The following is a 16,003-nucleotide window of genomic DNA, read 5'->3' as shown; positions in this document are numbered from 1 at the left end:
ATGAGAAAAAACAAAAGACAAAAGCAAATGTATGCTCAGTCAACCCCACGTGAAACAGCTGTTTCAGAACTGCACCCTGCGACTTTTACTTAATATCTTTTTGGCCTAAAGTGTGTTACCAGTTCTAGCTCCAAGGGTGACTAGGAAAATGTCGTTTTTCAGCTGGGTAAAGTGCCATGTTTAAGATTAAAAATTGCCGCCGGGCGCGGTGGCTCAAGCCTGTAATCCCAGCACTTTGGGAGGCCGAGGCGGGCGGATCACGAGGTCAGGAGATCGAGACCATCCTGGCTAACACAGTGAAACCCCGTCTCTACTAAAAATACAAAAACTTAGCCGGGCGAGGTGGCAGGCGCCTGTAGTCCCAGCTACTCGGGAGGCTGAGGCAGGAGAATGGCGTGAACCCGGGAGGCGGAGCTTGCAGTGAGCTGAGATCCGGCCACTGTACTCCAGCCTGGGTGACAGAGCGAGACTCCGTCTCAAAAAAAAAAAAAAAAAAAAAAAAATTGCCGAAAATCAGGCTGGGCGTGGTGGCTCACCCCTGTAATCCCAGCACTTTGGGAGGCGGAGGCGGGCAGATCACGAGGTCAGACAGAGATCATCCTGGCAAATAAGGTGAAACCCCGTCTCTACTAAAAACACAAAAAATTAGCCAGGTGTGGTGGCGGGCGCCTGTAATCCCAGCCACTTGGGGGGCTGAGGCAGGAGAATGGTGTGAACCCGGGAGGCAGAGCTTGCAGTGAGCTGAGATCACGCCACTACACTCCAGCCTGGGTGACAGAGCAAGACTCCGTCTCAGGAAAAAAAAAAAAAAAAAATTGCCAGAAATCCCTGATAGTGTTTTTTTGATGGAACCTGAGAACTTACAGGTAATCAATTTGACACCAGATAAGTGATAAAGAGTAAACTTAAAAATCAATTTAAAATTCATGACCTCGGATTTGATTTCATTAACTATCATTCAGTTTATCCTCAACCTAATTAATATGTACAACTGAGGATATTTAGAAATACTGTGTTCAGAGAAGAGAAATAAACATTTCTTATGGGGAAATATACTATAAGGCTGATAATACATTGATTTTTAAAAATATATTTGACTGCTATGTCCTTATTGCTTTATTTTTGTTGCTTTATTGAGGTATAAATTGCACAGACAATAAATTGCACGTACTTTAAGTATAGTTTGATGAAAATGTTGACATAAGTAGATACCTGTGAAACTATCCCCACGATTAAGATACTAAACATGTCCATCAACCCCAAACGCCCCCATCCCTGGGTCTGCTTTCTGTCACTCTAACTCAGTTTGTACTTTGTATGGTATTATATAATCATAGAAGATATATTATTTTGGAGTATGGGTGGATCTAGCCTCTTTCACTCGGCAGAGGTATTTTGAGATTTAGCCATTTGCTGTGTGTATCAATGGTGTGCTCCTTTACATTGTTGGGCAAGACTCCCAACAACTGTATTGTACGTACCACAATTTTTAATCCATTCCCCAGATACTGGACATGGGTTGTTTCCATTTTTTAGCTACAGACATTTGTATGTTTTTGTGTGTATCTGTGCTCCCTTCTTTCTTTCTCTTTTTGTTCTTTCCTTCCTTCCTTTCTTTCTTTTCTCTTTCTTTCTTTCTTTCTCTTTCTTTTCTTTCTCTTTCTTTTTCTTTCTTCTCTCTTTTTTCTTTTTCTTTCTTTTCTTTCTTCTTTCTCTTTCTTTTCTTTGCTTTCTTTCTTTCATTTTTCTCCTTCCTTCCTTCCTTTTCTTTCCCTCCTTTCTTTCTTTCATTTTTTCTTTCTTTTTCTTTTCTTTTCTTTTCTTTTCTTTTCTTTTCTTTTCTTTTCTTTTCTTTTCTTTTCTTTCTTTCTTTCTTTTCTTTCTTTCTCTCTCTCTTTCTTCTTCTTTCTTTCTTCTTTCTCTCTTCCCCTCTTTTTCCCTCCCTCTCTCTCTTTTTCTCTCTGTCTCTCTTCTTTCTTTTGAGACGGAATCTCACTCTGTTGTCCAGGCAGGAGTGCAGTGGCATGATCCAGGCTCATTGCAACCTCTGCCTCCTGGGTTCAAGCAATTTTCCTGCCTCAGCCAACTGAGTAGCTGGGATTACAGGCAGACACCACCATGCCTGGATAATTTTTGTATTTTCAGAAGAGATGGGGTTTCACCATGTTGGCCAGGCTGGTCTCGAACTCCTGACCTCAAGTGATCCACCCGCCTCTGCTCCACAAAGTGCTGGGATTACAGGTGTGAGCCACTGCACCCAGCCTGCTTTTGTTTCTTTTAAAGAAACTGTCAACCTCTTTCTAAAGTGTTTTTCACCACTTTACCCTCCTTGAGCAGTATGTGGCAGCTCCAGTTGCTCCATATACTTGCCTACCCTTGGTATTGTCAATCTGTACAAAATTAGCCATGCTGATGGGAGTACAGTGGCATCTCATGTGTTTTTCTTTTTTTGAGATGGGGTCTCACTCTGCTGCCCAGGCTGGAGTGCCTTGGCATGATCTCGGCTCACTGCAACCTCTGCCTCCCGGGTTCAAGTGATTCTCCTGCCTCAGCCCCCCAACTAGCTGGGATTACGCACGTGCACCACCACGCCCGGGTAATTTTTGTATTTTTAGTAGAGACAGGGTTTCGCTGTGTTGGCCAGGCTGGTGTCAAACTCCTGACTTCAAGTGATCCACTTGTCTTGGCCTCCCAAAGTTCTGGGATTACAGGTGTGAACCATCGTGCCCAGCCTCATTGTGGTTTTTATTTGCATTTCTTTAATGCTTAATGGTGCTGAGCATCTTTTCATGTGCTTATTTACTATGTACATATATTCTTTGGTGAAGCAGCTGTTTACATTTTTTGCCCATTTTAAATAGTCATTTGTCTTATTGAGTTATCAATTATTTATAGGATTGGATACAGGTCCTATGTTGCAAATATATGTTTTGCAAATATTTTCTCACAGTTGTGCCTTTTCATTTCATTTCATTTTGAAGAGCAAAAGTTTTAAATTTTGATAAATGAATTAACTGATTTCTTTCCTTGAAAGTTCATACTTTTTGTTTCTTATTTAGTAAATTCTTGGGTGGGCACAGTGACTCACGCCTGTCATCCCAGCACTTTGGGAGGCCAAGGCGGGAAGATCACTTGAGGTCAAGAGTTCAGGACCAGCCTGGCCAACATGGCAAAACCCCTTCTCTACTGAAAATACAAAAATTAGCTGGGCATGGTGGCGGATACCTGTAATCCCAGCTACTCGGAAGGCTGAGGCAAGGAGAATCACTTGAACCTGGGAGGTGGAGGTTGCTTGTTCACTGATGTAGCCTTGGCGCTTAGTGTTTAGCACACAAGCACTCAATAAAACAAAAAGTAATAATAATGAAATTAATTAATTCTTGCCAAGTCAAGGTCTCTAAGGTTTTCCCCTAAGTTTTTTTTTTTTTCTTTTTTCTTTTTTTGAGACTGAGACTTGGTCTTTGCCCAGGCTGGAGTGCAATGGCGCAATCTCAGTCCACTGCAACCTCTGCCTCCTGGGTTCAAGCAATTCTCCCGCCTCAGCCTCCTGAGTAGCTGGGATTACAGGCACCTGCCACCATGCCTGGCCAATTTTTAGTAGAGATGGGGTTTCAGCCTTCAACTCCTGACCTTGTGATCTACCTGCCTTGGCCTCCCAAAGTGCTGGGATTACAGGCGTGAACCAAGGCGCCCGACCTCCTATATTTTCTTCTTCTAAGTTTTGTACATTTAATTGATGATACATTTTGAGTCATTTTTTATATATTGTATGAGGTAAGGACTGGAGTTCACTTGTGTTACTCAGTGGTTTCAACATTTCTTGAAAATGATACCCTATCTTTTTTAGACAGGGTTTTGCTCTGTTGTTCAGGCTGGAGTGCAGTGGTGCCATCATGGCTCACTGTATCCTTAACCTCCTGGACTCAAGCAATCTTCCTGCCTCAGCCTCCAAAGTTGTTGGGACCACAGGAGCATGCCACCGTGCCAGGCTAATTTAAAAATTTTTTGTGTGGAGACAGGGTTTCCCTATGTTGCCAGGTCTGGTCTTGAACTCCTAGGCTCAAGTGGTCCCCCTACTTTGGCCTCCCAAAGTGCTGGGATTACAGGTATGAACTTACCCTGGCCTGACAACTCTAATCTTAAAATAATCTTTTGTATATTATTTTATATGTGCTATCTGTAATATGTTATAAATATTTTTCTCAGTTTGTCATTTTTTTACTTTGTTGGTTTTGATCATGTAAAAAAATTTCATGTGGTTAAATTTATGGATATTTTCTCTTTTGTTTCTTGATTTTGAGTAATAGTAAAATTTCCCTAACTTTCAGTTTCTGGAATAATTTATTCATATTTTCATCTAGTACTTGTTTGGTATTGTTTCTTTACAATTACCTCTCTGTTCCATTTGCAGTTTATTCTGTTACATGGTGTGGAGAATGGATCTAATTTTATCTTCCAAATGGCTAGCTGGTTATTCCAATACCCACATTATGACATTTATCCTTAACCCATCATTTGATTATGTCAAATTTCCATAGGGGAGCAGTCTCCACAGTTGATGTTCTGACTTTTGGAAATGCTCAGAGCTTAGCCCATGGGCAGAGAAAACTCTGCACATAGAAGAAGCCACATGGGGTATCTGGGAGCCAGGGTGCTCCCCACCCCTCCCCACACACAACAGGGGCCAGTGGTGACTGTGATTCTTGCCCCTCAAGCCTCAGGTGGGTGGTCCAGCTGAAATTTGCCCAGTAAAGGCCCTATTTTCCCCCCAGGCCCTGGAGCTTTTTTTGGAGGGTTCTGTTGGACTCAACAACGACACACAAAGCAGCACAGCTCAGAGCACATGCTGGCCAGCCAGCAGGGAGCTGGTGAATGAATATGCCGAGGCAATGGAAGACATACCACTGGGTGGGACGGTCATCACCCAGACATCTGCTGACAGTGCCGACTGTATGGTTACCTGCAGACTCAGATGACCCACCCACAATTTTGAGACTGATGATGTTACATAAACACACCCCAAGGAGGGTGTGAAAAGGTTTATTTTATACATAATTGAGGGCAGCAGCGAGGCTTCCCAGGCGGGTCCAAAATGGCTTGAGACAGCAAGGAAAGGAGGCTGGACTGGGTTTTTATTGTGGTTGGGGTGGGACTGATGGGAGAGTCCCCACATGCAGGCAGGGGCTTGTGTTGTTCGAATCTTCTGGTGTTACCAAAGAAGGGAGCACCCAGGCTTTCTTACCGGTTTCCCCAGGTGTGAGCACAAAGGAAAGAGGGAGGGTGAGACTTAAACACTGACAATAATCAAACATCAAAAAATGGCCCCAGATTGCTCATTATGTCATGTGAGAAGTATGTTTTGCAGTGAGCAGGTCTATGCATATCTACCGCCAAAGGCAGAGGGAGATGAGAGGTCAAAGAGGCTGATAAGTCATTTCCCAGAAGAAAACATTCAACAGGGACTTAGAAACAGAAGTCATGTCTTAGGCAGCTTTGAGATGATGGATCCCTGCACCTGCCCTCCAAAAAGTAGCAAGCTTTTTTGGTAAAACATGTGCAGCTGGTTATGTCTCAGACTTTCCTGCAAAACTTGTGACCAATGGGGAGGTTAGATAAGCATCCTTATGAGGGGTTATCCATGCCACAGGCATTGTGTAAAGACCTTGCCACAGGACCCTTTCGTATGCCACAGTCAACCACTGCTCATCACAGTGGCTTTGCCTCAAGAGGGCATCATTCTTGCCAGGCAACAGGTTATTTTCCTACACTCCACTCTGTGAAACCCACCCTTATTATCTCAAGTGCCCTCCTCTTCTGGAGGAGTCCCTGGGCACAGAGGGAGAGTGCTTGATATATAGCTTTAGCAGCAGAGCATTGCTGACGGAAAACAGACTGGGCCCAGCAGGATTCCAAATGAGGGAGATTTGCCAGCTTTGTTGAACCATCTCTAGTCTTTGCAATAGGGATATGGTCGGGCTCTGTCCCCACCCAAATCTCATTTTGAAGGGCTGTGTCCCCACCCAAATCTCATGGGAATTGTAGCTCCCACAATTCCCACATCATGGGAGCAGCCTGGTGGGGGTTGAATTATGGGGGTGCGTCTTTCCTGTGCTGGTCTTGTGATAGTGAATGAGTCTGGTGAGATCTGATGGTTTTAAAAATGGGAGTTTGCCTGCTCAAGCTCTTTTCACCTGCCGCCATCCATGTAAGATGTGACTTGCTCCTCCTTGCTTTCTGCCACGATTGTGAGACCTCCCCAGCCATGTGGAACTGTATGTCCATTAAACCTCTTTCTTTTATAAATTGCCCAGTCTTGGATATGTCTTTATCAGCAGCGTGAGAACAGACTAATACAAATACCATTTTTGTTTTCTCAGAAGAAGTAAAATGAGAGATATGTAACAATAATTTGAATAGTAGAAATATAATGTGCAGAAGGATTACAATCAAAAAGAGAATCTGGGCTGTGTGTGTTGGCTCACACTTGTAATCCTAGCATTTTGAGAGGCCAAGGCAGGAGGAATGCTTGAGGAGTTTGAGACCAGCTTTGGCAACATAATAAGACTCTGTACACACACACGCACAAATTAGCTGGGCATGGTGGCACACACCTGTGGTCCCACCTACTGTGGGGGCTGAGATGGGAGGATCACTTGAGTCTGGGAGGTCAAGGCTGTAGCGAGCTGTGATTGTGCCATTGCACCCCAGCCTGAACAACAGAGTAACATCCTATTTCTTTTTTTTTTTTTTTTTTGAGACGGAGTCTCGCTCTGTAGCCCGGGCTGGACTGCAGTGGCTGGATCTCAGCTCACTGCAAGCTCCGCCTCCCGGGTTTACGCCATTCTCCTGCCTCAGCCTCCCGAGTAGCTGGGACTACAGGCGCCCGCCACCGCGCCCGGCTAGTTTTTTGTATTGTTTAGTAGAGACGGGGTTTCACGGTGTTCGCCAGGATGGTCTCGATCTCCTGACCTCGTGATCCGCCCGTCTCGGCCTCCCAAAGTGCTGGGATTACAGGCTTGAGCCACCGCGCCTGGCCTGTTTCTTTTTTAAAAAAGAGAGACAGAGACAGAATTTGTATGCCAAAATGGAAAAAAAAGAACTTATTCCATTAATGAGCCAACTAAAAACATCATGAAGAAACTTAAAATAGGCATGTGCCACCACACCCAGCTAATTTTTGTATTTTTAGTAGAGATGGGGTTTCACCATGTTGGCCTGGCTGGTCTCAAACTCCTGACCTCAGGTGATTCGCCCACCTGGGCCTCCCAAAGTGCTAGGATTATAGGCATGAGCCGCCATGCCCGGCCTAGACACCATTTCTTATTTGACAATGGTTCCTATATAATTGTAATGTACCAAATTAGCCTAATATGTCTCTTTTGGCCTTTCAGGAGCCCTAATTTTTTTTTTTTTTTTTTTGGAGATGGAGTCTTGCTCTGTCACCCAGGCTGGAGTGCAGTGGCATGATCTCGGCTCACTGCAACCTCCACCTCCCGGGTTGAAGCAATTCTCCTACCTCAGCCTCCTGAGTAGCTGGAACTACAGGTGCATGCTGCCACGCCCAGCTAATTTTTTGTATTCTAGTAGAGATGGTGTTTCACTGTGTTGCCTAGGCTAGACTTGAACTCATGAGCTCAGGCAATCCACCCGCCTTGGCCTCCCAAAGTTCTAGGATTATAGGCGTGAGCCATTGCACCCGGCCTAATTGTTTTTTCAAAATTAATTAATTTTTTTTTTGTAGAGACAGGGTCTTGCTATATTTTAACTCAGGTTGATCTTGAACTCTGTGAGTGATCCTCCCACCTTGGCCTCCCAAAGTGCTGGGATTGCAGGCATGAGCCACTGTGCCTGGACACAATGTGGCAAGTTGTGTTTTTGGTTTTTTTTGAGACATGGTCTTGCTCTGTCACCCAGGCCACAGTGCAGTGGTACGATCTCAGCTCACTGCAACCTCTGTCTCCCAGGCTCAGGCGTGAGCCACCACGCTCGGCTGATTTTTTTGTTTGTTTTGTTTTGTAAACTCGAGGGATTATTATTTCTTGATTGGAGAAAGAGGAGACAGCATTTGGTGAGGAAGTCATACAGGGGGATGTCAGGGAGGGTGATCGATTGAAGGGTGGGAACTGGAACTGAGAACCCAGCAGGGACTTCTAGGAAGACTCAGCAGTCAGTGGTGAAGGTGGTTGAGAGCTGGATGCACCAGGAGCTGCAGGCCTTGCATAGGATGTGTCCATCCAGTGGGTAGCAGCCCTGACACTCGCCCTCAGAGGAGAGCAGTGGCCCACACTCCTCGCACTTGTAACAGCCAATGTGAAAACTTCGATCCAGAGCAACAATTCTCAGTCTCCTCCTGATCTGGCGCAGGCATTATGGCCCCACCGCACACTCAGCATCTTGGGGCAAACTTCCTGTGAAAGTCCTCAATGCAGTGGATCTGGCTGGTAGTGTCCACCGTGAAGGGGGTGCCGTCGGGGCGTAGGTGAAGCAGCTGGGGTGGTAGTCCTTCCCCATAGCCCGCAGGATCCGGTCCAGGGTGGGCTGGGAGCACGTGGCACATTTCTCCCGGGTGGCCACGTAGCAGCCCTGGCAACACGCCCTCTCTCCATGGCGTAGAAATGCTGTCCCCGAAGCTGGGCCCGGCATGTAGAACACACAAAACAGCCCACATGAAAGACGCAATCGAGGGCCACAACCCCAGCCCCATCCCGGACCACATCTCCGCAGCCACCACACTGGCCAAAGTACTCCCAGCTGGGCGGGTGGTTCATGTCGTGCACCTGCTTCTTCGACAGCCTGACAAGCTCATCCTCCCGAGGTGGCTCAGGGGCACCTGGGGCCGTGCTCGCGTCCTCTTCCTCCTCCTGCGGGGCCAGAGACCCCCGCAGCTTCCTCTTTGGCCCCTGGCCCTGGCTCTCTCTGGCTCCTATAGCCAGGCCCCCAGACTTCACCTTGGCCTGGGACAGAAAGTGGGGGCCCGGGAGGGGCCCAGAGGCCTGAGAGGTTCCCCGCCTGGGTGGGCCGCAGCCCCTCACTGACTGTGCCACCTTCGCTTGCACGGGGAAGGCCGGCCGGGGGGGCTGGCGGCAGCATAAGAGGCTGCAGTGGGGCCCCATAGGGAGACGCGGGGAGCGCGAGGCTGGGTTCGGCTTCAGAGAGCCCGGGCAGGAGGCAGGAGGTGGCCGGGGCTCTGCCTGTTGGTCTGGTCGCAGGGGCGCATGACCCCGACCCCCCTTCAGCTCGGCCAGCGTGCTGCTCAGCAAGTCTATCTCAGCGTCCAGGCTTCCGGGGCGAAGGCCCCCCGTCTGCAGGGAGCCCCTGAGTGCGCTGGAGTACTCCATGGGACCCCACCCAGGCCGGCCCTAATTCTCAGGTCCCCCTGGGGCCTGGTAACACTGCTCAGATGGGAGAGGACAAAAAATGACCCTGGAGTGGGGCTGGAGTGCTGCTCCGTGGCCCGGTGGTGGCCCCGGGATACCTCAGGGGATCGCTGTCCCCTGAGGGGGTCTGGTGGGCTCTGGCTGCTTCAGGGGCAGTCAGGTGAGCCCTGACGGCCTGTAACAGGCAACTCCAGACAGCGGTCTTAAAGCCGGGGGCCTCTGGCCTTCAACCCCTCTTCGTCCTGTACCTCGTTTGGGACTCCAGAAAAGAAAACTTTTTCTGCCATGCCCGGCTAATTTTTGTATATTTTGCAGAGATGGGGTTTCACCATGTTGTCCAGGCTGGTGTTGAACTCCTGGACTCAAGTGTTCTGCCCACTTGGCCTCTCAAAGTGTTGGGATTACGGGCATGAGCCACCGTGCCTGGCCACCAGGGGCCCTAATTGTTATGTCCAAGTTAGTTCAGGTCAAAAAAACTTAATTTTAGAATTTGAAATGTGATTTTGGGAAGTATGTCGAATATCAAAGATTTAAAACACCTGATATTAAAATAAGAAAGGTTTAAAACAGTTGATCAACATAGGATGACAGTTCACTGTAAGATAATAGTCATTCATTTAGCCGAAGTGGTAATTCAAAGATTTCAGAAAGCAAAAACCGCTACACTTTGATAGACAGAAGAAAAACTAAATAAATTAAAATAATAAAAAATGATAGAGAGGAGACTCAGTTTTTGGAACAATTAAAAGACCTAAGAAAGACAGCATGAGACAGAATCTGTCTCTCCTCTCCTTGTTTTTTTTTGGAGTTTACTCAAAAGGTGAATAAAAATATTTTTCTGTTATTAATATTATTATACATGAAATTATTGTTCAAAAGAGAAAAGCAAATTTTATTTTTGCATTAATCCATTATCAATACTAAAGCTAATTTTAATACAACCTTATAAACTAATCCATCCAGTCTCAGCTTTTGACTACACAAGACTTCCATAGCCCATTTATGACTTCTTACACATTTTTCTACTTTTTTCCCTTTCCCAACTTTTAGATCCATTTAGACTTATATGATTTTTCTTTCATTTTGAAACAACCTGTAAATAACCTCTAAACTAGAGAAAATTATTTTTTCTTTAGCAAAAACCACTGAGTGTGGTGGCTTATGCCTGTAATCCCAGTACTTTGGGAGGCCGAGGCAGGAGGACTGCTTGAGCCCAGGAGTTCAAGATGACACTGGGCAAGATGGTGAAACCTTGTCTCTATAAAAATAAAAAACTTAAAAATAAAGGTAGTTGGGTGTGGTGGCACACCCCTATAGTCCTAGCTGCATGGCAGGCTAAGGTAGGAGGATAACTTGAGCCCAGGAGTTTGAAGCTGCAGTGAGCTATGATCACACCATTGTACTCCAGCCTGGGTGACAGAGCCAGACTTTGTCTCCAGAAAACAAAACAAAAGGAAAAAAAAAAAAAAAACGGTCAGGCGCGGTGGTTCATGCCTATAATCCCAGCACTTTGGGAGGCTGAGGCGGGCAGATCATGAGGTCAGGAGATCGAGACCATCCTGGCTAACACGATGAAACCCTGTCTCTACTTAAAAAAAAAACACAATACAAAAAAAAAAAATTAGCCGGGTGTGGTGGTGCGCACTTGTAGTCCCAGGTACTCGGGAGGCTGATGCAGGAGAATGGCGTGAACCCAGGAGGTGGAGCTTGCAGTGAGCCAAGATGGCGCCACTGCACTCCAGCCTGGGCGACAGAGCAAGACTCCATCTCAAACTAAAATAAAAAAAAGGAAAAGAAAAAAACAAACCACATCCTGATGTTTTATTATTATTATTTTTTGAGACAGAGTCTCACTCTGTCACCCAGGCTGGTGTGTAGTGGCATGACCTCTGCTCACTGCAACCTCCGCCACCTGGGTTCAAGCAATTCTCCTGCCTCAGCCTCCCGAGTAGCTGGGACTACAGGCGTGTGCCACCATGCCCCGATAATTTTTGTAGTTTTAGTAGAGACAGGGTTTTGCCCTGTTAGCCAGGCTGGTCTCAAACTCCTGACCTCAAGTATCTACCTGCCTCAGCCTCCCAAAGTGCTGGGCAAAATGTGACTTTACGATTTAAAATTACTGAAAATAATTTTGAAACTATGACACAAGTACCGTCCTAATGTCTTCCCCAGACATTCTGGGGAATACCCACATGGCACCCAGGGATGAGTATGAAGAGCATGGCCCATCTGGGTCCTGAATTTACATGTAGAGAGCTCATCACAGAGGACAGATGTGAAGATATGTCTGCATCTCCCAGCATAGTCAGGAGGCACAGCTGGGGCAGAGAGAACTCCACACGTCACCAGGCCTCACCATGGCCATTTGTTTAGAGCCCATAATTGAATGGGTCTAAGACCTAAGCTCACAGACAAGTTAAACAAGTATCAAAAATATCACAGAATCAACAGTTTTATGACCTTAAAACATCTAGCAGAGATATTCTAAACCCGTCTGACTAGTAGACCAAGGAGAACGTGTCTAAATTAATACTGACAATCCTGAAGACATTCCTATGTCACCCACAATTTAAAATCTAGTTTTATTTACCAAAGATTACTAAAGTCACATGAACTTGAAAAATATTTGGGCTTATTAACTTACAAGCACTTATTTATAAATCAATTTGGTACCATGTAGACACCACACACACACACACAAATAAAATACAAAGATTTTATAGCTTTGATTTTAAAATTTTAGCAACGAAATAGGTAAAACTCACTAGTTTAAAACAACAGTTGGATTCAAACTTTGCAAATGAAACAAGTTAATCTGTCCCACATGACCAAAGACCTTACTGAGTTTTAGAGGAAAAAAGGATAACAAATTTACATCTCAAAGCACAGAGCAAGAATTTAAACTTTTTTTTCTTTTTTTTTTGAGACGGAGTCTTGCTCTGTTGCCCAGGCTGGAGTGCAATAGCGGGATCTTGGCTCACCGCAAACTCCACCTCCCGGGTTCAAGCAATTCTCCTGCCTCAACTTCCTGAGTAGCTGGGATTACAGGCGCCTACCACCAGGCCCAGCTAACTTTTGCATTTTTAGTAGAGATGGGGTTTCACCATGCTGGCCAGGCTGGTCTCGAACTCCTGACCTCAGGCGATCTGCCTGCCTTGTCCTCCCAAAGTGCTGGGATTACAGGGGTGAGCCACCGTGCCAAGCCAGGGAGGAACTTTTTGTTGTTGTTGGAGATGTCTCGGTCTGTCGCCCAGGCTGGAGTGCAGTGGCACGGTCTCAGCCCTCTGCAACCTCTGCCTCCTGGGTTCAAGCGATTCTCCTGCCTCAGACTCCCAAGTAGCTGGGGTTACAGGTACCTGCCACCACGCTTGGCTAATTTTTGTATTTTTAGTAGAGACGGGGTTTCACTATATTGGCCAAGCTGGTCTTGAACTCCTGACCTTGTGATCTGCCCGCCTTAGCCTCTCAAAGTGCTGGGATTACAGGCATGAGCCACTGCGCCCGGCCTAAGGTTTTTAAAAAGGAGTCTGAGTGTGTTATAGGACAGTAAAAAATGGATGCCATGGATGCCAAGGTAACACAAAATCACAGGAATTCACCATAGCATTTTATAAGGAAACTTTTTTTTTTTGAGATGGAGTCTCGCTCTGTCGTCCAGGCTGGAGTGCGGTGGCATGATCTCAGCTCACTGTAAGCTCTGCCTCCAGAGTTCACACCATTCTCCTGCCTCAGCCTCCCAAGTAGCTGGTATTACAGGAACCCGCCACAACACCTGGCTAATTTTTTGTATTTTTAGTAGAGATGGGGTTTCACCATGTTAGCCAGGATGGTCTCGATCTCCTGACCTCGTGATCCACCACCTTGGCCTCCCAAAGTGCTAGGATTATAGGCATGAGCCACCGCGCCCGGCAGGAAACTAATTTCATTTACATAGGTAGCTTCAAATTGGGCCTCCACTTTCCAACTGGACCACCGAGCTCCGGGTGGAGCCCATTAACTAATAGGGCCAAGAAGGCACTTGCAGTTTCCCGGCTCTAATACATACATATATATGTGAAAAGCAGGTGCAACATTTAGATCTCCCAAAATCAAGGATTCCATTTTACACAGAATCCTGGGTCCCCAAAAAGGGGGCAATGCCACGGGACGGGACACAGTGATGCTTCCACAGTGCACCTCCCAGCAAAGACATTCCCCTGAGGCTGAGTGGCCTGTCACCAATCAGCCCATCCCCAACAGGAGGCTATGTCTCAGTGGTGAGTGTTTCTATGGCTTCCAGGTGTCCAAACCATGTTTTTCTTATCTAAACACATAAAGAAATGAGTAGCTCCCTACAGTAATAACCACTCATGGCAAACACCGTCAGCCATCTCCAAAACTGCAGCCCTCACCAGGGACTTGTCAACCACTATATACCCAAAGGTCCTGTTCTCTCAGAGTACAAAATAATTCCTGGTATCCCCCAAGCTAGAGGGATCAGGAACTCAATGCCAAAGACAGCAGAACTTTACACTTGAGAGAAACCTTCTTACGACTCGGGACTCTACAAGGAACGCAGGAGACTCCCAAAAGGGGATGTGTGTTGCCTTTTTGTGTTCTTCAGGGGGTCTCAGGGCTGCTAAGTCTCTAGATTTCTGCATGTGGTATCAAAGATGGCAATGGGAAGGAGAAGCAGAAGTGGAAGGAAATGGAAGAACAAGTCTTGGAGGAGCCAAATTAAGGAGCTCTTAAGCTTTCCAGAAGGCAAAAGTCATGCCATCAAACCAGAGGGGCCAAACATAATATAAAAAGGGTGGAGGGTGTTTTAGTTGACTGAAAATAACATCCCCAGAAACAGGGTCCAAAACAGAAAAAAGCTGAAAGGTCTTCCCCCCACTGCAAAATATATAAAAGCCTGAATATCTGCTTTTTTTTTTTTTTTTTTTTTTTTTTTTTTTGAGACGGAGTCTTGCTCTGTCGCCCTGGCTGGAGTGCAGTGGCCGGATCTCAGCTCACTGCAAGCTCTGCCTCCCGGGTTCACGCCATTCTCCTGCCTCAGCCTCCCGAGTAGCTGGGACTACAGGCGCCCGCCACCTCGCCCGGCTAGTTTTTTGTATTTTTTAGTAGAGACAGGGTTTCACCGTGTTAACCAGGATGGTCTCGATCTCCCGACCTCGTGATCCGCCCATCTCGGCCTCCCAAAGTGCTGGGATTACAGGCTTGAGCCACCGCGCCCGGCCTGAATATCTGCTTTTAATTAAGCTGACTTCTGACCACAGAGCGCCTTTAAAAAGATCTTTTCTCTAATGACAATTCCTCCTCAAGCCATTTTACATCAACTTCTGCTGCTAGCTGGGTTCTTCACCAAATGGGCAGCCCACAGAAGTGGCCATCACACTGCAGTGTTGCTCGCCACCCTTCCTTACCACAGTGTGACAGATGGCTCTCCATTCCCAATCCCTCTAAAGCCGCCAGCATTTTCAGGGAGTCCCCACACTCACGAGGTTGTCCACAAGTGTCTAAAAAGTGAGCCGCAGCAACTGCACATGGAAGTGACTGCCACTCTGGGGTTTCCCCACCCATTCCTTGGTCTCTCAGCTGGGACTGCCAAATGTTCCATGGTGAGCAGGTCTATGCAAACCTACCCTCAAAAGCTGAGAGGCTGAAGAAAGAGGCTGACAAATCCAGTTCCTCAGAAAATAAACATTTAATAGGAATTTGCAAACAGAAGCGATGTTTCGATCCCCACACCTGTCCTCCAGAAAGTACTGTTTATAGAGCAAGCTTTTTTGGTAAAACATGTGCAGCTGTCACATCTCAGACTTTCTTGCAAAATTCATGACTGCTGGAGAAGTTAGGTAAGCATCTTTATGAGGGTTTATCTATGCTACAGGCATTGTGTAAAGACTTTGGTGCAGGAGTCAACCATTGGCCATTATGGCAATTTTGCTTGAAGACAACACCACTCTTGCCATGCCACAGGCTATTTTCCTACAGTGTGAAGCGTATACCACTGGATACAATGTGTAATCCTTCCTCCTCGCTTACATTATTTTTCTGTCCATCTAAACTTGCTAAGGATTCTTTCATGTTCCTGCCAAAAATGGTCCTAGAGAGAGCTTAATAGACACTAAGGTTTGGCTTTGGAAGTGGTGTTAAGGGAATGTGTTAAGTGGTGGAATTATGTGTGACACATATTTTCCCTTTTTCAAATTTGCATTTTCTAGAATTACGTTGATTTTAAAATTAAAAAAATGTAAAGTGGGCAAGCCACATTTGAAATCTGGACCGCAACCCTCTCAGGGGCTTCCGTGCAGCATGTGATGTCACCACCTCAGTGCTGCAGTCCTTGGTGGGCCCCAGCCCCTGCATGAGGTGAGAAGGGATCACAGGACAGTTGAGGCAGCACCAGAGTGGGCAGGGGTGGGGGTGGGCACCAGTTCTCACTTGTTCACTGATGTAAGCCTGTTACAGGACCAACAGGTTTGTATGCTGGCTGCACAGTAAAGGCCAATGACACTGAGACAGCAGGGATGCAGCCGAGAGTTTAATTATTGCAGGGCACCAAGTGAGGAGATGGGAGGAGACCCTCAAATCCATCTGGGGTTTTTAAGGGGATCATGGAGGGTGAGGGGCTGGAAAACTGG

The 16,003-nt window shown here is 46.5% G+C and overlaps 1 protein-coding gene across 1 annotated transcript; it reads right to left on the bottom strand.

The window, feature by feature from the left end:
- Positions 1-8,008: 8,008 nt before the first annotated feature.
- Positions 8,009-9,338, bottom strand: LOC105464253 (thyroid hormone receptor interactor 6). Its single transcript, XM_071067972.1, is given in 6 exon segments — positions 8,009-8,341; positions 8,343-8,472; positions 8,475-8,600; positions 8,603-8,823; positions 8,825-9,077; positions 9,227-9,338. Coding segments are annotated over 6 exon segments (1,023 nt in total). The 3' UTR covers positions 8,009-8,160.
- Positions 9,339-16,003: the final 6,665 nt, after the last annotated feature.

This window comes from Macaca nemestrina, chromosome 8 (assembly GCF_043159975.1).
Source record: "Macaca nemestrina isolate mMacNem1 chromosome 8, mMacNem.hap1, whole genome shotgun sequence".
NCBI classification, from domain to species: Eukaryota; Metazoa; Chordata; class Mammalia; order Primates; family Cercopithecidae; genus Macaca; species Macaca nemestrina.
This window is presented reverse-complemented; position numbering and strand designations above follow the sequence as displayed.